This window comes from Taeniopygia guttata, chromosome 15, assembly GCF_048771995.1.
Source record: "Taeniopygia guttata chromosome 15, bTaeGut7.mat, whole genome shotgun sequence".
NCBI classification, from domain to species: Eukaryota; Metazoa; Chordata; class Aves; order Passeriformes; family Estrildidae; genus Taeniopygia; species Taeniopygia guttata.
Genome location: NC_133040.1, coordinates 5,486,504 through 5,514,012, shown reverse-complemented (window position 1 = coordinate 5,514,012; position 27,509 = coordinate 5,486,504). Strand labels below are relative to the sequence as shown.

General features: G+C 50.1%; 2 protein-coding genes across 9 annotated transcripts in view; both read left to right on the top strand.

The window, feature by feature from the left end:
- The window catches only part of CLTCL1 (clathrin heavy chain like 1), a 32,566-nt gene extending 24,754 nt beyond the window's left edge, over positions 1-7,812 (top strand). For 2 of the 6 annotated variants that reach the window (XM_072936224.1, XM_002199171.7), the window contains exons 27-32: positions 413-544; positions 860-970; positions 1,513-1,683; positions 2,244-2,465; positions 5,389-5,464; positions 6,474-7,812. In XM_072936224.1, coding sequence (XP_072792325.1) covers positions 413-544; positions 860-970; positions 1,513-1,683; positions 2,244-2,465; positions 5,389-5,464; positions 6,474-6,589 — 828 coding nt within the window. In that variant the 3' untranslated portion in view covers positions 6,590-7,812. Of the gene's footprint in view, positions 1-412; positions 545-859; positions 971-1,512; positions 1,684-2,243; positions 2,466-3,152; positions 3,174-5,388; positions 5,465-5,871; positions 5,956-6,473 lie in introns of all 6 variants that reach the window. The other 4 variants (XM_030286064.4, XM_012578100.5, XM_072936223.1 and 1 more) reach the window with 4 other exon arrangements.
- A 4,669-nt stretch (positions 7,813-12,481) lies between these two features.
- SLC25A1 (solute carrier family 25 member 1) lies at positions 12,482-26,877 on the top strand. 3 transcript variants are annotated; one of them, XM_030286072.4, is made up of 9 exons: positions 12,482-12,524; positions 24,105-24,212; positions 24,340-24,439; positions 24,611-24,749; positions 25,221-25,305; positions 25,465-25,569; positions 25,948-26,063; positions 26,381-26,454; positions 26,551-26,877. In XM_030286072.4, the coding sequence occupies exons 1-9, from the start codon at positions 12,497-12,499 to the stop codon at positions 26,663-26,665; spliced, it is 870 nt and encodes a 289-aa protein (XP_030141932.2). In that variant the 5' UTR covers positions 12,482-12,496; the 3' UTR covers positions 26,666-26,877. The 3 variants fall into 3 exon arrangements, with proteins under 3 accessions (XP_030141932.2, XP_030141931.2, XP_030141933.2); XM_030286071.4 differs by lacking the exon at positions 12,482-12,524 and adding an exon at positions 14,189-14,358; XM_030286073.4 differs by lacking the exons at positions 12,482-12,524; positions 24,340-24,439.
- Positions 26,878-27,509: the final 632 nt, after the last annotated feature.

The window sequence follows — 27,509 nt, the reverse complement described above, 5'->3', positions numbered from 1 at the left end:
TTGAGAACTAGTTTAAACAAGATTTAAGACTGAGTACACTCTTACTGCTCTTGGGGGTTTCAAGGAAACAGTTTAAAAACTTTTTAAGGCTGCAGTCTTCACTGGCTTCAGAAGCTGACAAATGGTTGTATTAACTGTAGTGGCTGCCTGTGCCAGGATCTCTTCAATGAATGGATTATAATTGGTTTATAATTCCCCTGGTAGCCTGTGATTTCACTGTCTAAAAGGGATGGTACAAGAAGCAGTCATAAGATTGAAGAAGAATTCTGTGTAAGTGTAAAACTTCTGACCTCTAGAAGGAAACTTAGACTGTTGTTTAGTAGGAGTCACATAAAATTTCTGCTGAGTTAAGTGGGGTGAACTAAGCACCTTTGGGTTCTGTTTAAATACTGACTAGTATCTGATCATGCAGGTGGCCAATGTGGAGCTATATTACAAAGCCTTGCAGTTCTACTTAGACTACAAACCTCTGCTGATCAATGATCTCCTGCTTGTATTATCTCCACGACTGGATCACACCAGGACAGTCAATTTTTTCTCAAAGGTGAGTTTGGGAGAGCATAGGTCAACGAAAAGTCCTCTCCAGGCTCTGGCTGGAAAACAGAGTTGACATCTGTTGAGTAGCTTTGCCACTGGTACAAAGGACTGAGGGGCAGCCCTGTCCTGGCTTGATAGGGGAAATGCAGAAGAGTTGCATAACTGGCCTTGGAGACTGTTTTATTTTACTCCTGGCAAATACCTTGTCTGAAGGGTTTTAACAAGCACAAACTCTTCTAATAACAGATGGGAACGTGTTTCAGGAGAATGCAGTGTCAGAATTCCTATACTTAATCTTGTATTGGAAACATCTTCTTTCCAGGTTAATCAGCTATTTCTAGTAAAGCCTTACCTGCGTTCAGTTCAGAACCACAACAACAAAGGAGTTAACGAAGCTCTAAACAACCTTTTAACAGAGGAGGAAGATTTCCAGGTAAGCTCCAAACAGCAGATTGCTAAGCCTGAGGGATGGTCCTGTGACAAAAAAGCTGCTGACCCAGTAATGTCCTTGAGTAGAAGATAACACTTCTCCAGTGTAACAGAGAGAGGGCGTGCAGTCAGGTCTTAGCAGGCAGGAGTCTCGAGACATCAATGATTTGCAAAAAAGCAGGTACTACAGATGCTTTTCTGAGAGCAAGCCTCACAAAGGTCAGTATCAGGTGTATAATCAGTGGGACAGCACTTCAGTAAATAAACTTTCTGTCCCCATTGGCTGCTATTTGAAGACATGCTTTGTCTTTTTATGGTAACTAGCTCTTCTGTCTGGAGCCAGTTATGACCAAGTTAACATCTTGCCTTGTAAGAAAGTATCCTTCGGAGAGGTGCATGAAACACAAAGGTAAATCAGTTGTAGCCATAGTATCAACATCCAGCTGGCAGAACTGAAACAGTTATGCACTATGAATAGATGCTTCTTTGCTCTAGTTCTCACCTACTGCCATCTGGAAGCACGTGTAACAACTCTCTCTCAAACAGGGTTTGAGAGCTTCCATTGATGCCTATGACAACTTTGATAACATAACATTGGCTCAGCGTCTGGAAAAGCATGAACTAATTGAATTTAGGCGTATTGCAGCGTACTTGTACAAGGGTAACAACCGCTGGAAGCAGAGTGTGGAGCTGTGCAAGAAAGACCGTCTGTATAAGGTGAGTGAGTTAATGCCATGGCATAAATCTCCTGGATACTGAATGTTTGTTAGCTTCAAATCTGGAGTTTTAAAACTAGTAGTCCTTCACTTGAAGGAAAGACTCTTAAAGCAGAAGGGGTTGCAATTTCAAATCTATGTCTTAAATCCAATTTGATAATGCTGTCCTGTATTTGGGAATGTGTTTCTATCAATCTTTGGCATCTGTACAGTTACCTGTATCAGTAGGGAACCTTCTCCACAGACCTCAAGTCACATGCTCTTGTAAGTGTACAGATGAAATGTGATTATGCTGGTATGCTCTTCAAGCCTGTCATGAGTTCTCACAGACCAATTTGTGCATAGTCTGTAGGAATCATGTTGGATGATGTTATAAAGTATCTGGCTTGTCAGAGTTGTTGAGTGTGGTATCTTGCCTCCTACAGAACATGCCTGGTGTTGTTAAAGACTAACTTAATGGTATGCCAAGTACTCAGCTTATTAGTTAGCAATAACATGGATGTAAGATGTAGGGCAAGATGCTGACAGGCGAGGGTCAAGCTTAACTGTTCTTTTCTGTAGGATGCTATGCAGTATGCTGCAGAGTCCAAAGATGCAGAGCTGGCTGAGAAGCTGCTCCAGTGGTTCCTGGAAGAAGGCAAGCAGGAGTGCTTTGCAGCCTGCCTTTTCACATGCTATGACTTGCTGCACCCAGATGTAGTCCTTGAGTTGGCATGGAGACATAACATCATGGACTTTGCAATGCCTTATTTCATCCAAGTGATGAGAGAGTACCTTACCAAAGTGAGTATTGCATAGGCTAAAAAGCTAGGACTTTGGTCTGCTGTATGATTAGCATTATGTAAACCAGAACTCTTTGCATGTATTTGGAATATTACCACTCCTCATAGAGGAAGTCTTCTTGAAGTTCTGTAGGTTTCATCACTCCAGGCTAGCTAGCAAAGTTTATGAATAGATGCTTTGGCAACTTGAAGAGGTCTACTTAAACTCCTGCTTTTAGCAGTAGACATAAGCAACTGTGCTTCTCACAGCAGCTCCATAACTCATGAACTGAAAACCTGGTGAGATAACATATATATCACTTTTATCTTTGTGTAACTGTGAAAGTGAAGTCCCCTTATTTCCTAGTGTAAAAAGAGCATAGAGCTTTTGAGTAACTAATAGTGCACATTTTTCCTATATCAGCTATAGGAGTAGACTGCTGAGTGTGTTTGGTTTTTTTTTAATGGAAAACAGAACTTTAGATTCATAGTCTGGTTGCACAATACTGATACTAAGAGCTGGTCCTCAACTGAGGGAAGAAAGATTCTGTTCATGTGTGGTCTTGAAATGCTTGTCTCAAACAGGTCTAAGATACTAAGCTAGGATATCACAGTAAAGAACTTTATTAAAATGAGGAATGTAAAAGTGACTGCTTCAGGTTTCTTCTAATAAGTCATGTTAAGTATTCCCCTCTGAATTTTTTTGCAGGTTGATGGACTGTTCTATAAGGTGACACTCTGATTTCAAACTCTCTGTGTTTATTTGTGTCCCTCAATATCCTGGGTTTCTTTTACAGGAATCTAGCTGTAGCTTCTGCCAGAAAAGCAGTGTAATTTAGCTCTAACTCATTTCCTGTTCACTTTCTAATGCTAAAAGGATAACTATTCACAAGCAACTTGAAAATCCAACCAGACTTTCTCCTCTTCATGGGACACAAAAACAAGTGCTTGAGGAGGGCTTTACTTTGGGCTCCTTTTCACTGTATTAGATATTTTGTGGCAGGGAGAATGCTGTTAATAAGCAAAGAAGAGCAGTTGCCATGTAATAGGATGTGTTCCAAGGGCAAATTGCTTTTTACACTGTAAATTACCAAAGTGTGCAAAAATTCAGGCATGATGGTGAGTTTGTATAGTGCCATGAAGCTTCTGTAAACTTCTTGCCTGTTGGTATGATGAAAGTACTTGCACAGATCTTAAAACATCTCCTACTTGTATTTCACTCAGGAGAAACTTGCCACACAAGTTTACCTGAGCTCTTCCATGTGACGTTTAGTCTAAAATCATTTATCTTAAACTGCTGGTTGGATTTACAAGTTAATCATGTGTACTAAATATGGGATAACTTGCCAGAAGGAAAATCTGCATGGTGAAAGTGGTTTACAGTGAAACTAATTTAGTCTGTTGAATTAACTGCAAAACATGAAATTGGAGAATGGGCTTTATAAATGTGGTATGTCTAAAATCATTGTGTAACTAACTTCAAAAGCACAAAAGAATAGACTAGTTTTGGTGGGGTGTGTACATCTTCCAGAGTTTACCTTTCTTTTCTACATAAAAAAAAGTTAAAGCACAGAATAGCCTCTGTCCCAGAAGGGGCCAGGCACATGGAGTATAATGGCACTCACCTGGAAACCTTTTGAACCAGTTCTAGGCAGCAGAGCCAATGTGATCTGGCTTTCCCAGAGCTGCTCATCCCTTGTTGGGGATGGCTGCTCTCGGCATTCCTGCTGTTTGCCCAGCTGAGGGCAGGACTGCACTGCTGGCCACAGCCACTGTAGGACAGCCCCAGGGAAAGGCAAACCCAAGAGAGCCGAGGCCAGGGATAAATAGAGCAGGACAGGTAGTTGGAAATGGGTAGCTGTCAGTTGCTTTGATCCATAGTAATTTGGTTAGTGTTTTTAACACCAATATTTGGTGTAATGCTGGAGAGCTCTTAGGCTGACAGCTGTAAATGAACCAGTAAAAGACCTGCTGCCACTCAGGTTGTCCATTTGAGTTGCAAACTTCAAAACATTGAAAACTGTTAAACACCGTATCTGGATAACATCTCTAAAGTTTAACTGACACCCCTCTTGAAGCAGTTCTCAGACCAGATGTGATTCTTGCAGTGGGAAAGGAGGATGAGGAACAGCTGAAATACAGTATTGGGCATAGGTTTTCCCAGAGGTTAGTACTGCTTGTACCAGGATGTGAAGCTGTGACTTTTATGCCTTGTAGTCTTCAGTTTCAGTGGTTCTCTTCTGGAAGATACAACTTGTTAAACCTGAGAAGGAAAGTACTGTTGCTCTTCAGATTGCCCTCCGAACCCACAATCTTAAATTGTGTTTAGGGCTCCTACATTACTGTAGTGCTTCCACAAATTTGTTTAGCATGAACAGAGCTTTATGTGGCACAGCACTGGGACTGGTATAAAGCTGATATTACTAGGCTGCTTTCCATGATGGTTCTAGAGTTTCCCCTAGAAGAAGTCTCTGTGAATACCAATGTGGTTAAACCAGTACCTTGTGGCCAGGTTAGACTGTAGTCCTAGATGAGATTCATGGGCCTGGAATATTTCCAAATATCTGTGAGGTGTCACTGAAGGGGAGAGGAGTTGCAGGTTAATAGGTAAGTGTAGATTAGGCCCATTTGAGATGATGGGCATGCTGTTGGGTTTGAGTTTTGGGTCGTAGTTAGCAGTGACTAGAATAGGGCCCCAAATAATGCTTCCTTGGAGGGTAATGAGTACCTCATCTGTATTTGAGAGCTGCTTACTGCAATACACCTAAAAGAATTCGGAAGTCACTTTTACAACAAAGCTTGCTGGGAATAGGCAGACTTCAGCAGTCTCCATCTTGGACTAAAAAGGAGCACTTGATAGCTGAAGTACCAGGCATGAAAAGCTTCACGCAATGGTGCAATTCCTAGACAAGGCCTTCATAAATCTCCTGTTCACTTCAATGTAGGTGGATAAACTTGATGCTTCTGAAAGCCTAAGAAAAGAAGAGGAACAAGTAACTGAACCCACTCCAATAGTATTTGGTAGGTTTTAATTAATTACCTGTTGTCACTCTGGTCTCTCTTTGTAGAGGCAGCTTACATGATTACATTGTATCCAAGAAAACTGGTAATTACTAGATAGTAATTAAAATGGTTGTCTCTGTTCAATGAACTGCATAAGTTGTTGAAGTGACATCTCACTCTTACAGTACTTCTACTCTTCAGATTAAAGTATTGGTCCTCTTAGATGGCTCAGATCTCTACTTTAGGAATCATGTTTCAGTGTGGTAACAGGACAGGTGATACCAGGGTGTTGCCAACCCCAGGAATAACTTACAGAGCATGAAAATTCCTCTTCTCATTCTTGTCTGAGGAATGTGTCTGCTTTCTGCTCTTCCAAGTAGAAAGGCAGACTATCTTTCTAGCTCACACATTTTATACATGTGCAGCCACTATGGCTGTCTTCAAGTGTGATGCTATTTTAGAAGCCCTTCTGAAGAGGCATTCTGCTAACAAGCACCTAGAAGTGGCTGGTAAGGGAAGGATGTGACTGATTCACTGTCTGATATAAATGTTAACCTGAATTTAACAGATGCATGAGGCATGTGTGGGCCTATTGATGAAAACAAATCTTTCAAGGTGTGTTCAGACCTTTTGCAGCACCCTCCAGACTGTGAGACCTAACAGACCTAACTATTTGCTTGAATTGCTTTATTCTTTAGATCTGACCATGCATGGGTTAAATAGTACCAGTTTGGCTTTCAGTAGGGTCTCTTCAAAACAAGCCATGTTTATTATGACCTCAATATCAGTAGATATTCATCTTCCCTCTGAGTCCTGCCTTGCTCTTCTGTAGCTTCCTAGTAGCAAGAGCAGATGGAATGGGTGCCTTCTCCGTGGCACATGTTGGGGAATAGTGTGACTTGCTGGTGTGTGCTTGCACAGGGGCTGATTTTTAGCTAAAGCCTAATAGTCCTATCACACTGTACAGCTAACATTAAGGAAGGCTGGGATCTTAAACTAACTTTCTTTTTGTCTCATACTTTCCTAGGCCAGCAGTTGATGTTAACAGCAGGCCCCAGTGCAGTACCTCCCCAGGCAAACTTCCCATATGGATACACAGCACCAGGATTCACCCAGCCGCCTGTTTATGGTTTCAATATGTAACTAGCTCTCTGACAGACCTTCACTGTCTCTGTTCTCTTCCTTCCCGTCCCTTTTTAACTTCTCCAAGAAGTGTACAAGGCACAGATGACCTTCTGTTGGCTGAACACACTTGCTGCCCAGCTCGGTGAGGAGACTTCAGCAGGATGCCTGTTACTGTTATTTATTGATTATTGTCCAGTTACATTTCAACCTCTGAAAGGCAGCTTTTGTTAATGACATTGTGCGACTCTTGTCTGAAGTTAAGGCACTATTTCACTAACTCATATAGCAATAACTACTTGAGGCCAGGGGGAAGAGAGCATAATTTTCTTTCTTTTGAAAAGCCCATTGAAGGCAGCTGGGAAATTGCCTGGCACCAAGTTGTTAAAGCTTTAGCTGAAGCTACTGAAGTAGCAGGGTTGTTAACAATTCAATGAAACATCTCTTTAATAATGAATTGTTGAAAGCTTGTGTGTATCTGACCACCCCATTTTATTTGCATTCTTATGTGCAAAAGAAAATGGGCTTTTCTAATATTTGTGCTCTGAATGTTTAGAGGAATATTGGGAAAGTTTCCTTTTCTGGACAATAATGCTGTTGGAGTTCAATGCTGTTGGGGTTCAATACTGTTGGAGTCTGTTCTCTATTTTCTGGAGTAGATCTGAGACTTGAAGAAAATAAATCTTCTCATGCTAGAGAGCAAACACTTCCCAGATCCTTTTTGTTTAACAAGAAGAGAGCATGTTACTTATTGACGTTAAATGGTACTAAAACAAACCTCAGCTGTGTGTGGCAAGTGAACATGGGAGTGTGCATGGGCTGCCAAAGCACTGGAGATGCAAGAGCACAGCGTCAGGGTTGGGGACAGGGACATACTGCTACCATATTGAGGCAGTAGGGAGGGCCATAATCCTGACTTCTTATTTGCACCTTTAACTCATTCTGGCATTGGCTTCCTGCCACACCGTGTTCTGACCCTGTCTGGTGGGCAGAGTCAGCACCACCTGAGTGACCAGGGTGCGCTGGCTCAATTCTGCTATGCTGCAGTAGGATCAACAGCGTGTCCATCACCCACCTCTTCCTTTGAGAATGCCAACAGGGATATATTATTATTTTGTGCCACTTCAAATACATGTATCATTAACGTTTTATGTACTTAGATAACAATGTATAATTTATGGTTATGAATCTTGTGCTAATCTTGAATATTATAAAAGTTCAATTATAAATGTAAAACTGCAGTATCCACCGTGTGGTTCTAGTCTTACTATTTTGGGTGTGGGGACTGGCTGGTAGTAATACACTGCCACTCATAGCATCAGGTTTCTTAATCTGACAGTTGAGGATGCCAGGCAGGAAAAGGGAGATTTGTGCCAAGACACGTAACAGGGAAGGCCTAGTAAGTAACTTGAAGGGAGTTGTGGTCACTTCACCAGACACATAGGCACACGCTGTCACATGGGGAGGGTGTGCTGCAGGAGGCAGTCACATGTTCTCATGCTTTCATTCACGGGGCTGGGAGAGCTTCAGTCCTGTGTGGAGGGAGTTGCTGCAATGAGAGGGAGTCTTGCTCTGCTGAGAATACATCAGCATAGCAGTGGTCTTGGTAAGCTGCACCCTTTCATACTGAGTCCAACTTTGAACTGGGCAAAACACCTTTTAATGCAAACCAGTGGAGATTGTCAGGGTTGTGGAATCAGTAACAGCAGACTGTGCTTTGGCACAATTTTAATTGTGTGTGTTTAATTGAGTGTATTGTCTCCTTGGTCACCACACCACAACAGCGTTGGCAAAGGGATGCAGTCCTTCCTGATGGATGCCAGAATACCCCAAGTGTTGCTGTAACGTACTAACATCAACTTTGTACTGATCAGCACTCACAGCTCAGCTTGAAATGCTGGGCAGATAATGAGTTCAGGTAAATCTCCACTCTGTCCAGACTTGCTCATTACAGGAATTAGCCAGGTAGCTTGCCATTTTCCAGGAAAATAGTACCTCTATTTTGTAACCAGTTCCTTGTCAGTTGGAATAAATTGGGGTAAGTCAGCTGGAACTGGAGACCAGCGCTAAGATGAGTATGACTGTAGGACTTTCCAACCTGTCAACTTAAAAATGGGCTCTGACTTTATAGCATCAAGTGTAAGCCAATGGTAGAACACAGTGAAGTGTTAGATCAAATACTGGAAGAGCTCCTGACTGTAAGAGAATTGAGGTAGCCTGGGGATCCTTAATAGCCTCAGTCTAGAAATCTAATTACAGGAGTGACTGAGCTCCCAAGGAAAGCAAAGCTGCCAGCTCTGATCAACAGCTTTAGTTACTCTCCTGGTATTTAAGCTCTTGCTAAGTAAAATGGCTTTTTTTAAATTTTGTGATCTTGCATTCTAACATGCATTCAAAACACACTCCCTGCCAATGCAATGCAACTGTACCTAAAATGTGGAACAAACTCTTGTATCAAGGTACTTCACTGCTTCTCTGAAAGTGAAGTCATTCACAGCAGGAAATAACTCATTTTTTAGGGGTTAGGTGAAGGATTTACTTGATGTCATGAATTTGTAATGTCCAAGTTTTTGAAAACTTGGATAAGATTGTTTTGCTTTAAAGCTAAGCTTTTTGCTAATTCCCACCCCAGTGACACAAGGCTGGTGCTGTCCTGTAGAATGATCTGCTCATGCAGAACCTGCTGCATCCTACAGCATCTGGAAACCAACTTCCAGGTTTATGTCCAAAGGTAACTTGCTTGAGACTACATACAGGCTTTTACTGTCTCATGCTTTCACTGTGAGAAACAGAGTATGGATCTCCTTCTGTGTAATGGCTCTTGCTGTTTGTCAGAGATAGACTCTTCCCTGGGCATGTACAGATCTGGCATCAGAGAAGACAAATTCACAAGGAGAATTCGGGAGGAATACATTGCTGGGGTAAGTCCTGTTTGTTATTTCATGTAATGGTGTGGTATTTTACAAGACTTCCATTTCCCTTCCCCCTTTTTTTAGGACTAAATGGTAGCGTAGCAGAAGGAAATTATTTGAAGTAATTTAGCTCCTTAAAAAAAAAAATTCTTGGCAGATGAAGTCTGTTGAAGTTTGTGCATATAATAGGCATGATACAGTAAAGACAGTAGTAACTGTAGGGTCAAAAACCTAATTCTGATTTAATAGTCTTTTAGCAGCTGCAGTGCTGAGAGCTGGCACTTCCAGCACAACATGGATCCTTAATTGGGCTGTAGGAAACAAGGAACAACTTTTTATTTCTTTTTTTTTTTACCCTAGCAAATCCAGCAGCAATTACTTAAAAGCCTAAGAAATTTTCTTGGTTTATTGAACTCTAAAATTGATAAACAAGCCTCAGATGCCCACTCAAATGAGTGTGAGTAACTTTAGTACTTTGGCAAAGCTGAGTGTCAACTGCTTGTAATTAATGCTTATGCTTGGATGTGTGATATCCTAATTGGCAGGCTAGGCCTTGGCCTCTGAGAAATTCTTAGTGTTACTGAATCAGCATGACAGTTTTTCAATCTGCTGAAAAAAAAAAATGAGGCGAGAACTCTTGCAAATCTTGGGACAGATAGCACTGTATGTACCAGATTCTCATAACAAGCAGTTTATCAAGTGTATGTGTTACCTTGTGACAGTGTTATTTCTCATCTATAAAGCTTCTTGCAGACTTTCTGGGTCCCTTCTGTTCTGCTGTAAATGGATTGGCTTTGCACTGGGTTCCAAGCCAACTGTATTTCCTTTTTTTGATTTAAAGAGTACCCCAAGACTGTTTCAATCTCTTTTGTTTCCAGATAAGGACATAAGGCTGGAAAATGCCTGACGACACCAGAGTGCTTTGTGACATTCGTGTGCAATTAGGTTGTGGTTTGCCAAGTGAATGAGCCTTGCTATAGCAACCTGCAGGTGTAGCAGTCCAGTTTAATGCATCTGGAGCCATTATTGTGCACCATCTACTTCAGCAGGTGTCCAGCCTCCAGAGAGTTGTCACTAGTTCTAGCTTTCTCATTTTTCAATATTGTGCATTTTCTGTGGGCACCTTTCCAAAGGTAATGACAGATCCTGACTCATGTTTTACTAATACAACACTGCAAAATTCTTAGTATAGGTATGTGTTTCAGTTTGTCTGGAGCCTTTGCAATCTTCCAAAAAGGCAACAATATCCATCTGTTTTCTTCCTAGCTAATATAAAGTTGACAGCTTTTAAGCTTAAGATGAATTTGAACTACAGACAGTGAAGTCCTGTCTTTTATGTGTCAGAATTTAAAAGTCCTGAGTCAGGTTCTGAGCTTATTCAGTTATGCATTTCCTGTGTGGTTCAATGACTCAAGATTTTTTTTTTTTGTCTGTTGTTTTTAATCAAGATTGCAAAATTTGTTTGCCTAAAATGCTTAATTTCCCCTTTCACCCCAGTGGTTATGAAAGGAAGGAATTACAAAGTCTTCTGGTATGTTGTTTTCCACAGCACTAAATTCTCCAATATTATGCAGAGCACAAATTCCCTAAACACTGGTTATCCAGATGGGGAGCTAGGAGTGAGTTTGGGTGGGAGATGATGCTTAATAAATCTTTGAATTGCTCTCCTTTTGTAAGGTACTTTTTTTTTTTTTTTCCACTTAGGGGCTGGGGAAATGGCCTCATCAACTGCTAATAGAGTTTGTCAGCTGGAGTTGCTTTGTTGTGTAATGCATCCTGCTGTGAAGGATTCATGACTATGGCAGGGTAGCAGAATGATAATCGGTACCCACTGTACACGGGCTTCACTCTCTTCTGAGATGAGTCCGGCCCACGCAGATGTGAACGTAACAGGGACTTCTGTGGTGCTCATGAGAGGCTCAGTCCTGGTAATCTCAGTGAATAATCTTGTATAGCAACAGGAGCTCTTTCTGCATGTGTGCTTAAGTGGGAATCGTGTTCGTTCTTTGGAATAGCATCATCTTGCTTATAATCACAGTAGCTCCTGCTGCACACACTTCAAAGCTGGGGGAATGCTGACTCAAATCTGCAGTATTTTCACTTCTTGAAGCCAGTTATGTACAGGATCTGTTTTGCATAAAGGAATTGTTTTGTCTCAATAGGGAACCTGAGAGAAAATGAGTTTCTTATTTTATCATAAGACCGCAAGTGATAGGGATTAATAATGCATGGAAAGGTTTGTAGTAGTTCATGAGTTGTATCAATTGTGATAATACATCTGTTAATTCAGTGAAATGAAGAGGTTCTTTGATCCCAGGATATATAGTAGGAAGTTATATGCCCCATACTGACTGCTCACGATCTCTGAAACCATGGTGTGCTGTCTAGTGCCAGTTAAATAAAAGTAGTAATAATAATTTTAGGGAGGGGCAAGGGAGGAATAAGTTGGAACTAAGTGTCATCATGTAAGCATGTGCTTCTGAGGATCCAGAAAACTCTGGTCTGCAATTGCTGTTTTTTGAAAAAATAAATTGTGAAAGTTGCTTTCATTTTCAGTAGCTCTTTTAAATTCTGATTATTAGGGCCCAGAGAGGTGCCATGAGGCACACAGGCTGCAGTAGCACCTGACTACGTATTTCACAGTTCTTGTGTCTTTGTATGCCAGCAGAAACAAGCACCAGCCACCGGCAAGGGAAATGAGTTCAGATTGTCAGAGGGTTGTTTCCATGAAAATTCCTGAAGCAAGAGCAGTAACATGGTGGGTCTGATGTTGCTCTTCTATGCTTTGACCATGCATTTCTTTGGAGATGCTCTTGACTATGTGAGCCTGATCAAGTATTTACTTTCACATAACTAATAGGATTTAAAATGTCCTCTTGCAGCTCCTGGTGTTTCAGGGATTGTTTATCTTGTTTCACTGTTTCTCCTTCAGGCTTTCTGCTGACAAGTGGTGTTAGCAGCTTCTTGGAGGTCAGGTCCTTGCAGGAGATGGCTTGCAATCTGCATGTGATTAAATATGAATAATCCTTTCCCTGTTCAGCAAGGTAAGCACTGCTTAGAATCCCACTGAGTCTGATGTGAATTAAGCATGTGGTGTGGTATTTTCTTGGACAGGATGAGGCTGTGCACAGGCCTTGGGGACTGGGGAATCTAAAAGCCAGTGTTTGTTGTGAAGGTAATCATGGCCTCAGCACAGGCTGTACGTGTCCACAGGCAGATGTGAAAGCCATGATGATTTAATGGAATGGTATGAGGAGTTGCAAAGGTTAATCAGAAATCCAAATGCATTTGTTTGTTTGCCATGTTTGAAAGAATTTATCTTATCTTTACCCTTCTAATAATGCTAACCTGAACATGAGTAGCTGCTCTGCAATTGTGACCAGGACTGTGACTGTTTCTTCCTTCCCTTCACATGTTAATTCCTCCTGTCCTTTGCTGTGTTAAAGGCTTAGACTCGGCATGAGACCACTCTATGCCTATTTTAACTCTGTTGTGAAACCACATACAGTTCTGATCTCACCTGAGGGTGAGTTTTGCAATGCAAGTATGTTTGCTTTTAACCCTGGCTGAATAAAGATGCTTCAGTTTCCCAAAGGCTTTTTCTGCCAGGAGCTCAGCCATGAAGCCAGGGCTGTATAGCTGCAGAGTGAGCTTTTGGATGGGGCTGGCAGCTGCTGGATTGCTGAGTCTTGTTAAGCAAAAACCATGTCACAAAGCACATAGAGAGCAAGTCTGGACAGGACCATGTTTTATGCATAGCTGGAGGTGACTTCTTGCACAAAATGCTTGCTCTTTTGAGTAATGTGGCTGCTCCAGGTGTAAGGGAGAGCACAGTTCTGGAGTACAGTTCCAGTGGTCCCTGGTTTCTGCGAAATCCTGGATGGAAATGAAAACAGTGTTGGTTTCTTTCCCTGCATCCTGTAAATAGAGTTTTTGGACATAAACTACAGCATAGCAGTCTTCCTCTGTCTGCAGATAAAGCAAAAAAATATCCTAATGCAATTTGCACAGCCCAGTCATTGAGAAGCAATAGCTAATACACCCACCCCCCCAAAAAAAACCAAACAAACAAACAAACAAAAAACCTACACAAAAAAAAAAAACAACAAAAAACCACAAAAAAAACCCTCCCAAAAGCACCAACCAACCTCGGCTAAGCCCAGACTGTCATTGCACTCACAGCAGCCTTTTAATCTGAGAATGTTTTTGTTTCTCTTCCGCCTCTGCTGGGCGTTCATATGTGCTTCCTACCCCGGGAGTTCCTGGTCTCCTTTCCTCACTGAAACGGAAAGGATTCCAGCCAAGGGACTGAGATGAGCAAACCTTTCCCCTTTCCCTCCCCTCGGACCGTCGTAACCGCGCAGGAGCGCGCTGTTGTGTATCCTCGCTGACCGAGGGCTTTGGGGTGGTTCAGAGCTAGTCCTGGCCTCAGCGTGCCCGGAGGTGCTGATGCTGCTCAGGAGAGGAGGCACCGCTGCCCACGTCCCTCCCTCCGGCCGGACCGGCATCTCTCCGAACCCACACGGAGGCTTTTCCCGTGGATTCCTGGGAGCACGCTGAGCAAGCCCCATTCCCGCAGCACCGAAGGGCGGGCTGGGTCCCGGTGCTGCTCTGCCGCCGTCCACCCGCTGCCCACTCCCCGCGGAGCCGCTCCCGCGTCCCCACGGGCCGCCCCCGCCCCGCCCCGCGAGGATGTGACGCCGCCGGGGCCGCCCCTCGCGGGCGCGGCTCTGAAATAGGGCTCGGCCGCCGCCGCCGGGCAGCCGGAGCCGCGGAGCAGCGCGGCCATGCCCGCCCCCGCCGCGCCCCGCAGCCTGGCCGCCGCCGCCCCCGCCGGCAAGGCCAAGCTCACGCACCCCGGCAAGGCCATCCTGGCAGGTAAGGGGCTCCCGGGGCTCTCCTGGGGACGGGGCTCGCCCCGCCGCTGCCAGCGTGGGCATCCGGCTGGGCGGGGGCTGCCGGGCCCGCCCCGGGGCGGTGGCGCTCCCGCAGGTGCTGCTCCATCCCGGGACTGCCGCCCGCCCCTCTCCCGCTGCCCGTGGAAGGCGACCCCGCTGGACCGGGGTTTCCCTTCAGCCACAGCCAGAGAGCTCCCGCAGCTGCATCCCGAGCCTGGAGCTGGCTGCGGGGCTCCCGCTATCCGCGGAGACCCCGGTTCTTGCCAGGCTGTTTCTGCACCCGGTGGTCCAGCCGGGAAGGTGCTGGTGGGCTCGGACATGACGCGGGGCGAGCGGCACTCGGGGGTTCAGCAGGAGGGAGCGGAATTGATGGGAGAGGCTGGTGGCAGCAAGGGCCCCACATGGCCCCCCGAGGGTGTTGAGGGACAGGGCTGAAGCAGCAGCAGTCGGTTGTCCCTGCCCCAGCTGTGTCCCACAGGCTGCGCTGATACAGCTGCTCTAAAGGCTGCTTGGTCCCTTCTTTGTGTCTGAGCATCAGTCTCTTGGATCAGGGCGTGTTTTCCCGTCCAGTTCTGACCACTTCCATGGGATCAAAACAGTAACTGCACCGAGTGCAGCAGTAACTGCAGAGTTAATGCTCTGCCTCCTGCTTGTGGCTGTTTCAAGCTCTGAGCTGAATGGAGTCCAAGACAGTCGCAGGCTTGTTAAACTCCTTTGTAGCTGTTCATTAGCTCCCTGGTTTCTCCTGCCAGTCGCAGGACAATTCCCGGAGTGAAGATTAGCGTCTTTGTTTTGAAATGAGCCGTCGCAGCCTCGACATGATTGGCATGTTTAGAGCTTTTGTGTTTTCCAGCCAATTCCCCCTCCTACGATTGTGCCTTTGTCTGTCCAACTCCTTGCTCCCCTCCAAGGGCAGAGCTCCAGCCTCCAGCAGCGGGACCGGGGAGCAGCGGGGCTCTGCCCGCACGGGGAGCGGAGCCGCGGCCGCTCCGGCGCTGCCCCCGCCCCGGCGGGCGGCCTCGCTCGCAGCACCGGAACTGTCGGACGTGGATGCGGCCGCTGGAGCGTGCAAAGGGTGCGGAAGCTTCCCAGGGTCACGTCTCCGGGAAGGGACTTTGCCATCACTCGGTTGCCTGGCCAAAGGGCTAGGGCACCAGGAGGAGGGAGGCAGCCTCCAACGAGAGGGTGCCTTCTCATTCAAGTGAACCCTTCGGTGAGACCAGGCTCCTCCAGAGCTCTGTGCCCCTCCCTGCTCCCCTACCTCAAAATGGGTTGGTTTTTTCAGGCCTCTTGACTTAAAGGTCTTTTAAATAGGATTTAATCCAATTTTAGGATGGAAATGATAGGATGTTTCCTTCTTGTCCACCCTTCCCAGTCTTTCCCAATTTGCTGTCCATGTGCAGTGAAAGCATCAGGTTGTCACTGACTGGACCAATGTACCAGGATACTTTCGTAGATCTTGTGTAGATCTAATCAGGATCATCAGCTTACCAGAATCAGCCTCCTGCAAGAGAGGTTGCAGCAGACTTGCAGAGATAGAAGAAGGACCCTATTGAGATGCTGGTCTTCTCCTCACAGGCTGTAATCAGAGTAATTGGTTAATGGGCAGAAGTCCAGCCAAGCCTCTGTGGCATCTAATTGTATTAGAGAACCACAGAAATGGGAGAAAGCTGCTGTTAACTCCCTGTGCCCTGGTCTGCTCAGCCCTCCAGCCCCTTGCTGGGGGATGCAGTGCTGTTTGTGGCTGTCTCTGCTGACTTTAAGGGGTTTGCTGACACTCTCAGAGTTTCTCATCTGACATCTGTCTGCACAACAGGCATGTGTACTCCATGTTCTGGTGAGCTGGAGATGTTAAGATGGAACATTCCTGCTGTGCTTTATCAGCCTGTGCTGGTGGAGTTAAATAAGCCATCATCCCTCCCTGGGTGCATATCTGCTCCCAGACCCTGTGTATAATTGGGATCCTCTGCTGGGGAGGCACAGCTCCCTTGGCTGCCCAGACCTCAACAGGCTGGGGTTGGCTCTTTTCTGAAGAGGTGCAAGTAAAGCTCTGTCTGCCAAGATCTCTTCTCCTTCAATTGTTGCAATAGACAAAATGCAAGGTTAAAAATTAATTTGCTAATGGGCCTTCCTTTGTCCAAGCAGCTGTTGTGTGCCAAGGCAGCACTTCACCTTGCAGTGACAACGCTGCTGGTGCTGCTGAGGCCACGTGTGGCCTGAGCACATGAAGGCAGTTCAGCCTCTTCTGCTGGATAACAACCTGTTAGCAGGTGGGCCAGGAGTGCAGCCCTGTCTCCAGCCTCCCACAGCCAGATTTCCTGTTTTGTGCTGTGGTTTCCAAACTGCCCACCAGACTCCTGTCCCTCCCACCAGCATACTGAAGGGCTGGGTGCTGCTGGTCTACTGTGCTCCCAGCACAGGGCCACACTGCAGTGTGGAGCTTGAAATAAAGGCAGTTTAGTGGTGAGACAGGAATGCTGGTGGCAGAGTCATCAGTCACCTCTGGCAATCCTGAGAGTGCTCCTTCCCTGGCTTTTTGGATGCCATGTTGGCAGCTCCTTTTGATGCTGTTGGGTCAGCTCAAGTCAGCCTGCAGTCTGGGCTATTTCCAGCCCAGCACAAATGGTCTTTGCCATTTGCAGGCAAAGCCTTGCACCTCTGCCCTCCTCCTGAGAACTTTGCTCGTGGTTATCGGTTCTCATTTCATGAAAGGCTTTGCCTGCCCTCGCCAGAGTTAAGTACAGCCTTATTCTGTTTTTAGCCAGCTTTGAAGCCTGGGGTCTGCTCCCTCCCACAGAGAAGCTCACCATTGCTTTCTGTATGGTATCTCTGCTCACCCGGGGGCTGTTGCACAGTTGCTGTTTCTACCTACACCTAATCCTGCCTGGCCAGGGAGGTAGGATGCCTGGATGTTGTCCTGCACGGTGCTGGATTTGGAAAGAGTTCACAGGGCTTGTGGCTGCTACCCTGGTGTTGTGCACCAGGGTCCTAGGAGGAACATGGGCAAGGGAGGGGGACTGCAGGGAGAGGGTAGGGCATAAAGCAGTTCAGCAAGGGAGTCCAAGCTCCTGAACAAAGTAGTAATTGGAGCTTCCTCTTCTTTGTTAATCCTTGATATTATCTTTCTTAGGAAATGCTGTACCTACAGAGGAGAGGAGTCAGGGACTGGGTGTGAAAGCTGAGACTTGCCTTTTGTAGAGCAGGTCTCCTTTTCCAAAAGTCCCAAGTCCATCTGGATTTCCAGGGCCATTGCTCTCAGGAGAGGGTGTGAGGAAGGTTGTGCTGCTGTGAATGGCTGTGGTCCAGCACACTCCCTGGTTTTGAGATAGATGTCTGGTGCTCACAGCAGGATAGGGGATGTTTCTCCCTTCATGCTGAGTCAGGTGGAAGCCAAGCACAGCCAGGGGTAAAGATTGGAGAGCGTGGAGGGAGCCAGTCCTGACAGGTCTGCTGGCCCTCAGTACATCACTCCTGGCTGTGGTTTCTCCCTGCAGTTGCCTCCTGGCTGTCATTTATTTGGGGAGTGGGGCACAAGGACCATGCTAGCCTTGAGTGAGTCCCTGGCTGCCTGGGAGCCCTCATGGGTTGCAGTGGAAAGCTGTAAGAGCCTCAAAGCTCCTGCTTGGAGGAGGATGTCAGCCCCAGGGCCAGGAAACCACCATTTGGTCTGAATGGATTCTGCATGAGCTGTGGTTAACCCTGGGCTCCAAAATGTGAGTTTCTGAGATTTTTTACGTGCTTGATGTTCTACTTGACATTCTGCAGGCAACCATTTTCTCTGGGTTGATGTAAATGATCGGAAGGAGTCGTCCGTCTTCCCAAGACGATGAGCACCATGAGCTGACAGCTTGGGGATGTTGCAGCATCTCTCAGCTCTGATGGTGCTATGTGGTGCATGCAAATGCAGCCTCCCTGCTCCTGCTTGTTCCCTGAGGTCTCAGGTCATCCCTTGACAGCAGGGATTGTTATTTTTTGGCCATCTTTTCTCCCTCTCTGTGCTCCAGTGCTTGGTACACCGGTCACTCCCCTTTGCTGGGGGCAGGGAGATCAGAGCCTGTCCCCAGAGAAGTCTCAGTGCTGGCAGTGGCTCCTTCATCCAGTTACTGGGCTGTGCTGGAGGAGTCATCCAACAGCCCTGGGCTCTGACATCAGCTCCCTGTTGCCTGGGCTCCAACATCGGCTCCCTGTTGCATGTCTTAAAAAGAGTTTTTAACACTTGAAAAATTGGTGTCTGAAGTTAAATGGTGGGATGGCCAGGAGGCAGCTCATGGTGATAAACCTGGGACCTTGAGGTGTGCAGGGCAATGGGGAGAAGGTGACTTGAGCAGGACAAAGAACCTGGCAGTCCCCAAAGGTGGAATCAGTGCCAAAGGCAGAGGATACTGTGACTGCGACACAGGGAAATGGCTTCTGCCATCATACTCACAGCTGAGAAGTTTAAAATGTAATAATGATTAATTGTCATATTGAGAAGGAAACGCAAAGAGGTGATGAATGAGTGAGTTGTGAAAGGACAGCCTGTTCAAACAGGACAGTTCCAGTAAGATTCAGGACAAACGGTCTCATCCCATCCGTAGCGTTATCTGCAGCAATGTTTGCACGGGGCTGTTTACCCACAGTGGCACAGGTACAGAGGGGCACCTCTCATGTTTGCCATTCTGTTTCATTGGGGGTTCAGACTGTCACCAGCCTGCCTGTAGCACACTCCCGTGACCAAAACAGCTGTGGATGTCTGCTTACTGCTGGGCATGTTGAACCCCTGTGCTCCCCCCTGGCCTTGCTGCTGTCAGATGGGAGACCCTCCTAACCCCAGCATGGGGACAGACACCCTCTGAGCCTGCTGACCTGTTGCAGGATATGTTTTTTCCCTTCTAACCAAAACACAGATAAACTTCTGGCAGTCTGGTTTGGGGAACCAAACCAGCACTCATCTCAGCACTGAGTCAGACTTTTGGTGGCAGAGCTGCCCCCGCGGTGGTTTTCCACAAGAATGTGGCTGCGGATGGGTGGTGAAGGACTGTCCGTGGCCAGAGGAGGTGCCTGGGTGAGGACAGCAGTGCTGGGGCTCTGCCTAGAGGTATCTGTCCTGGAGAGCTGCAGCCCCAGTGAGGCTCCTGCCTGCTCCGGAGCCCCCAGTTTCACAAGATGCAGTGGGAAGTGCCGGGAGGGTGGAGCTGTTAAACCCGTTTCACCGCTGCAGGCAGGCAGGGCAGGATTGCTCCATGGCAATGGATGGGTGAATGGGTGAAGAGCAGCCTGGATGGCTGCCAGGGGGGGTTGGTGTCTCGGTGAGGGGAGCAGGCGGCAGTATGGGCTGCAGAGACCTGTCACAAGCTGCTGATGGGTATTTCTGCCTTCCTGGTTTGTAGCAGCTTGATGGTCTTTGGTTCTTGGGGTTTTTTCTTCCTTATTTCCTCAGCTCCAAAAGCTATGTTGGCTAATTAAAAGGGCACCAAGTCCCCTTGTGAGAGTGGTGCATACTGTAAGCATAGCATCCAGGAGTAGGGCAGGATTGCACCCTGTGCCCATAGTGTGTGATCCGTGTCAGCTGCGCAGCTCACCCCATCCAGCTGCACCTTCTGCACATGGGCTGGGAGCCCCCAAAATGGGGACTCAGGGCTCAGCCTGCACTGAGAGCCTGTTTGTGCCTTCCCACCATCCTCAGGCACCTGGCTGACAGAATGGAGAAGCTCCAGGCATGGGCCCTGGGAGAGCTCTGCTGCTTTGCTTCCAGACCCTTAGGAATAATTTCCTTGGGCCTGAAAGGATCCTAACGAATTTGAAGTTAAAAGGTGCTTTTTATGGAAAAAAGTCAGGTGGTGGTATGTCAGCATGTGAAATTCCTCTTAAAATGGAGAGACTGAAATTGCTCCCCAGGTGCTCACTTCTCATCAGAGCCGCACAGAGACCTGCTGCTCCATCACTCTGCATGAGCAGGATGCTTTTGCAGGCACAGCCACTTGCAGGAGTGGCAGAAGGGCCAGTGCCACCCCCTGCCCCTCTGTGGCTCCCAGATCGGGCAGGGGTGTTCATTGGGGCACTTGCCTGTGGGCAGGAGTTTGCACAGGGTGGCAGTGCCAGTCCTGGCTGTGCAGCCTTGGTTTGTGTCAGTCCCGGGGCTCTGTTTGTCTTCCCCATCGCAGCAGCCTCCTCCCACCTTCAGCGCTGAGTCTGGAGCTGGGGTCCCTGGGTCAGGGTGTCCCTGAAACTGCTCATGGACCGTGTGTGGAGCCAAACCTGCGTGTGCTGATGCCATCCTATGTTGCGTGAGCATTGCAGGGGCAGCACCCTCCCACTGTCCCCAAAAAACCCTCTTCTCCCTCCTGCTAGCTCTCCCTAGCCGTGCCCAAGGCCTGCAGGCGTGTCCTCAAAGGACGGCCTCCTCGGGCCTCTCTGCCGGGAAAGCTAAACTTTTTCTGGGAAAACTATGCCGGGGTATTTTTCCCTGCTCTCCCTTCCCGCTGAGCCTGCAATGGCAGGATAGCTGGCAGCTGAAGCACTTGCAGCTCGCTGCAGGCAGGGAGCAATTCCTGGTGCTGGGAGTGGGATCCCCCCGCCGGGGGCACCTTCCCTAGTGCCGGGCGGAGCGACCTTCCCTGAAGGACGTTCCCTCTCCTCTGGCTCTGCTGCATCCAGCGAACAGCCAGAGCCTTGGCCCGGCATCTCAGCTGCCCCTCGTGCTCTTTCACCTCCTGAGTGCTGCTGTTCCTGCTGACTCCACGATGTTGCAAGAGCTGGAGCTGCTGTTTAAAGTCCGGGTAAACAGGTTGCAAAGTCCCTGCAGCCCTGGAGAGGAAGGGGATTGGACAAAGCTGCTGCTCGTGGGCAGTGGGGTGATTTATTTGCATAGAATGATGTTTCTGCTGGTGTAAAACTGTGTGGGGAGAGATGACAGCAGAGCAGGACCTCTGATGGGTCTTGCTTCCAGGGGACTGCAGGGCAGCTGGCTTGTGCCACCCTGTCTCTCTGTGGGCAAAAGAAAATGGATTAAAGTTGCCACAAGTCATGGAGTTTGTCCAGAGTCCCTGCTCTCTGTGCACCTTCCCATGGGATTTTAGGCCAGAACAACACTGGGGAACAGGGAGGGGATCTGGCAGCATGGGTGCCCTGTTCCTTCATCCTTGGCTAGGGCAACCTCATTGCCCCAGAAGCTGCCAGGTCCCAGGAACAATGTGCTGTTCCTTTGCTGGGCTCCTGTGGATGGCATTGCCTGTGGGATGCTGGGCAGAGCCTCTGCCTGCCCTGCATGCAAGTGTGACCACTGAGGCTGTGAGCAGGTTGCAGGAGGTGCAGCATCTCTCCCTGAAGCATTTGGTGTGGCTGCCAGGAGCTGAGGTTCTGGTTGGCCCTGGACTGCTGCTTGCCCTGGGTGCCTCCCTGCTGTCTGGCTTCTGGGTGTGCTGGGGCATCGAGAGAGAACAAATATTTATGGTGCTTAAAACGTCCAGCACTTCAATTCTGCAGTGTGGAAGGGAGGGAAGTAGCCTTGGCAGCACTCGGGGTGTTTGTGTGGCTGTGGTGGCGCAAGGCTGGTGGCACAGTGGTGTGTGGCAGTGTGGAGAGGTGCCAGCTGGTGCTTCGCTGTTTGGGGACTGTTGCACCCAGCTGGAGGGCATTGCTCCTTGTCGAGCTGCTCTCTGGGGCCTGCCAGCTGCTCCTGCAGAAGTTGTTTGTCTTTGCAGGAGAAATGAGTGTTCAGCCAGCCCCTCTGCCATGGGACCACCAAGGGTGGGAGAGGGTTAAAGGGGCAGCAGGGGTGTGCTGGGGACTCTGGGGTTGGTGGCTGTCCTCCTGTGATGCCCCAGGGAAGCTGTTGGCTGGCTGCAGTGCCATGAGCTGACCCTGTGTTTCCTCCCATGCCCCCAGAGCAGCGGCTGCCACGGAGGCGTCAGGGCTGGCAGTGGTCACCCAGCGCCGCCTCCTGAGAAGTGCCTGCCTGGGCTGGGCTGGGCTGGGCAGCTCCAGCCCCCCTGGGAACACAGTGGGAAACAAGGAGCCTTTGTTTGCTGTGGCAGAGCCGGGCTGGCCTCACGCCCTGTCCCCACGGGGCCGGGATGCTGCCCAGCTGGGCTGGCATGTCCTGCCTTGGGTACTCGGTGCCACGGAGTCCCCATCCCTGCCGTGTCTGTGGGAGGAGTGGGAGCTGAGCTTTGCATTGCCCCAGCTGTGTTGAGGCTGGCCTGGCTTCTTGGCTCCCTGGGTAAGAGGTACAGCCTGGTGCTTTTTGTGTCTGGGAGGAAAAACCATCATTAGGCTGTTTTAGGATGGGTGCTGCTCAGCTGCTGGAAGGAATGAGGGGAGGCTGCTTTTCCCTTCCTTCTAGAAGGACTGGGCTGAAAGGAGACAGCAGTGCTCACAAGGATGCCAGTTGCCAGTGGCGCCGACAGGGGGGAGCTGGCAACACCAGAGAGATCTCTTGCATGGGCGGAGGCCATGCAGAAGAAATACGACTTTGTGAGAAAGTCTGCTGGACCAAGGAGTTGGTGCTGCCTGCTGTTGTCACAGGGAGCAGCCTTGGGCTGTGGTGTCCCCTATCAGAATCCCTTCATGGGGGTACTTTGGGGGGTGCTGATAAGCAGAACTGTGCCACGTGGCAGCAGGCTGTGCTTCACTGCAGAGCAGGATAACAACCACTGCACCCACTCCCAGCCTCTACTACAGAGGCAGTGTGTTCTGTGCTGGGGTGTCCCCTGGGCTGTGGTGGGGCTCCAATCCTGGCAGCGGGGACCACAGACCTGCTGAGTCACACCAAGGACATGGCCAGGCTGGAGGAACCACTGGAGGCTGTATAGGAGACTGGGAGCTGACAGCCCACCTGACCACACGCTGTGCCCAGCCTGTGGGCTGGAGCGTGATTCAGCTTCCCTGGGCAAGGAGCAGGGAGGTCCTCGGGGGCACTCAGCGTGGTGTTGACCCCAGTGGCAGTGCCCTGTGCCCTGTCCTGGGCGGAGCAGGGTTGGCCCTGTGAGACCTGAGGGAGCTCAGCCCGGTGCTTCCTCCCAGTGCTGCTGGCACAAAGGGCTCCTGCTGCTCGCCAGGACCGGGCCACACTTTGATGCTGTGTGATCCATCATGGCCAGATGGGCTGAGCCCAGCTCCCCCAGCACAGCTGGGTCCAGCTGCAAGGGCTCCAGCCGTGCTGAGGGGAGCCCCAGAGCTGAGAGCCAGCATCCCTTGCTGCCCAGGCCATCAGGAAAGGCTGCAGCCAGTGTAATCAGTGCCCAGCAGCCACCGCTGCGGGAGCTCGGGACAGCCAGACAGGCTTGATGATAATTGTGCTTCCTGCCAGCACAGCCATGTCTGCAGATGGGCTCCTGCTGGTGTGGGGAGTGGTGTGGGCAGCACCGCTGGGTTCGTACATCCCAGTGCTGGCAGCTCACCTGGAGGTGTGAGGCTCTAGAGGAGAGGTGCCTCTGAGGGGCAACACACCAGATAGGCAGCCATGGGTGCAGTGTTTTGCCCTGTTTTCCCACCCCTTTGCCCAGTGTCCTCCCAGCTCTTGCCATGGCAGGGCAGTGATGCCCATGCAAGGCACCAGGTTGGCACAGGGCCCTGCTGCTGCATGGACTCCTCAGGATTTTGATGAGGACATGGATATCTTGTCCCAGCCCAGACCTGGCTGGCAGAGGTCCCAGGCTCAGCCATCATGGAGCTGGGAGCAGCCATTGTGGCACTGAATGGGCACAGTGCTGCTCCTGCCTCAGTGTCCCTTCCTCTCCCATGCAGGTGGCCTGGCTGGAGGGATCGAGATCTGCATCACATTCCCCACCGAGTATGTGAAGACGCAGCTGCAGCTGGATGAGAAGGCAAACCCTCCCCGCTACAAGGGCATTGGTGAGCAGCCCCTCTCTGTGTCTGGGGCTCCTGGGGAGCCTGGCTGGTGCTGGGGGGATCTGGCAGGGCGGTGGGGGGTGGTCCTCGGCGTGGCGGGTGACAGCGGCACCGCTGGTCTCTGCCGCAGGGGACTGTGTGAAGCAGACTGTCCGTGACCATGGCATCCGGGGGCTGTACCGGGGGCTCAGCTCGCTGTTGTACGGCTCCATCCCCAAGGCTGCCGTCAGGTATGTGCCCCCATGGCAAGGGGTGAGTGGGGGGGACCCCCAACAGCAGCAAACAAGAGGGTGGCTTTGCCATTGGTGTCTCCGTTGGTGCAGCTGCTCCTGGACCCAGAGCAGGGGGGTGCAGACCCCTGTCCAGGTGCCCAGGGGTTGGCAGTGTTGGCTCTTTTGCAGGTTTGGGATGTTCGAGTTCCTCAGCAACCAGATGAGAGACGAGCAGGGGCGGCTGGACAGCACTCGGGGCCTCATCTGCGGGCTGGGGGCTGGCGTGGCTGAGGCTGTGGCCGTGGTCTGCCCCATGGAGACTGTGAAGGTGGGTGGCTGTGGCTGCCACTGTCCCCTGCCTTGGCACCCCTCGCTGGCCTGGGCTGGGCAGGGGCAAAACCCAGGGATGCCCAACGAGGGCTGCATGCATTTGTCCGAGACAATTTTCTAGGGGTGGATCTGATGCTGGAAAACCCTGTGGAGATCAAGTCAGGTGGCCCTGGCCCCTTCCCCACTCCAGGGAAGAGCCCCACACCCAGGAGCTATCTTGTCACCCATTTTATGAGTGTAAGGCCAACATGGCTGCTTGCAGCAGCAGTTTCCCAGGTTTTCCTCTGCAAAATGCACTGCTGGCCATGGGCACAGGCTTCCCCTGTGATCTCTCCCAGAGCTGCCTGGCTGCATGGGTTGGCTCTGGTCTTGGGACTGTCCCTGGAACAAGGCAGGAGGTTGCTGCCAGCCCTTGGGGCCATCACATCTGCATTACCTCAGCCAGGACAAGCACATCATCTCCTTGTAGGTGAAGTTTATCCATGACCAGACCTCTCCCAGCCCCAAATACCGTGGTTTCTTCCATGGCGTCCGGGAGATCGTTCGGGAACAGGGTGAGTCCCAGGAGAGTGGCACCCTGACTCCCTGAGTACTGCCATGCTATGGGGACAGGGTGGGAGGTGGTGGATGGGCACAGGCTGGGACAGGTGGCCTGGGGAGATTTTTCTCTGCCACTTGAGGCTGGTTTCTCCTCCAACATGCTCTTCTTGCAGGACTGAGGGGGACCTACCAGGGCTTAACTGCAACTGTCCTCAAGCAGGGATCAAACCAGGCCATCCGCTTCTTCGTCATGACCTCCCTCAGGAACTGGTACAAAGGTATGGTGCCCTTGGCTCCCACAGGCCACCCCGGCTGTGCCTCTGGCTCCCCAAGCACCCTTGGGAGCTGCGGTGGTTTTTCCATCCACAAATCCCCTATTTCTCATGGCTCATGGAATGGAGGAAAATTAATACTAGGGTGGGGTGGCACCAGCTTGTGGGGCTGATGGGTCCTAGTGCTGGAGCATGCCTTTCACGTCCACCCTGAGCCCCGTGGTGCAGCGTGGGCTCCATGGGGCAGGTGCTGCTGGACAGTGCCCAGCTCAGCACTTCCCCTGACCACAAGCAGCCAGACCTGGGACCTTCCTTGTGTGTTCCCTCGGGAATGTACGTGGGAATCCCACCACCACTCTGCCCTGACCCTCTCTTCCTTCCCAGGGGACAATCCCAACAAGGTCATGAACCCCTTCGTAACAGGGGTGTTTGGAGCCCTTGCTGGAGCTGCAAGTGTCTTCGGCAACACCCCCTTGGATGTGGTGAAGACCAGGATGCAGGTACAGTGCCAGGGCCCCGTGTGGGACTGCTCTGCCTGCAGCAGGACGGCAGCACCCACTGCCTGGGAGCTCTGCTGCAGTCCCTGGGGCAGGCACATGATGCCTGTGAGGTTTGCTTTGGGAGACGTCTGGTATTGCTCCTGAGCCATGGGGAGGGTTTGCACAGAGGTGGGGACATCCCTGTGGGGTCTGATGTCCTGCAGCAGTGGAGAGAGATCAGTTCCTCATAGAACACCCCCAGCTCTGTGCCTCTCCCCTGAAATCCCCTAGATGCAACCCTGGCTCTGGCCTCTGATCCTGCTTTTCCCTTCCCACAGGGGCTGGAAGCGCACAAGTACAAGAACACCTGGGACTGTGCCTACCAGATCATGAAACACGAAGGGCCCCTGGCGTAAGCTCTGCAGTGGGGGTGGCTGGTGGGGAGGATGGGCAGGGAAGGGGCTGTGAGGGGACCCAGCCTCACGGCCCTCCTTTCTATGCCTGGCAGGTTTTACAAGGGTACAGTGCCTCGCTTGGGCCGTGTGTGTCTTGATGTGGCCATCGTCTTCATCATCTACGATGAGGTGGTCAAATTCCTCAACAAGGTGTGGAAAACGGACTGAGGGGCCGGGCCATGCAGCCCCTGCCTCCTGTGCCCCACAGGGCTTCAGCTGGAGAGCAGAGACCAAACCCACCCCACCTGCGGCACTGCTGGGGCCAGGTCTGCCCTGCACACCTCAAACCTGGCCACCTTTATCTTTAGGAACAGGCTCTGGAGCAGGTTAAATTACTAGTTGTGTGCTGCAAGGAGCAGGGAGGGAGCTGCATCCCAACATCCCAACCCCCAGCATCCCCGTCATGCCCACCCCAATGTCCTGATGACACTTTCCCCCAGCCCCACATCAGCTGTGTATGATGGTTATCCAGGTTGACATGTCCCTTGGACAGTGGCCTTGGGGCTCCTAGCAGCCAGGAGCTCCTGACTGCCTCTGGAGCAGCTCTTTTGGGGGCTGCTGAGAGCCCCCTCGCACCATGTGAATGCAATGCCAAACTGTCCATCACAAGCCAGACTGATACCACTGGGTATCAGTGGGGCTAATACCACTGACAGGGTCACAGCAGCTCTTGGAGGGGGCCCAGCAGCCCTGCACCCCCTAGGATGGGAGAGCAGTGATCCCCTGGTGTGACCCCAAGCTCCCTCCTCTCTCCCTGCCAGCACCAAGACCACTGGCATGCAACATCCCATCCCATCCCTGCTCAGCCCCAGGCTGCTGAGCAGCAGTTGCCCAGAATTGCACATCCTGCCAGGCCTTTCGTTCTGCTCACTGTGGGCTGGGTTGGGGTGAGCCGGGTGCCCCCTCAGCTGCCGTTTACAGCCGAGACGTGCGTGCGAGCTGGGGCGAGGAGGTGCAGCCCCAGGCCGCAGGCTTGGCCCCTCGGCCAGGGGTGCAAGCCCCTTTCTTCTGC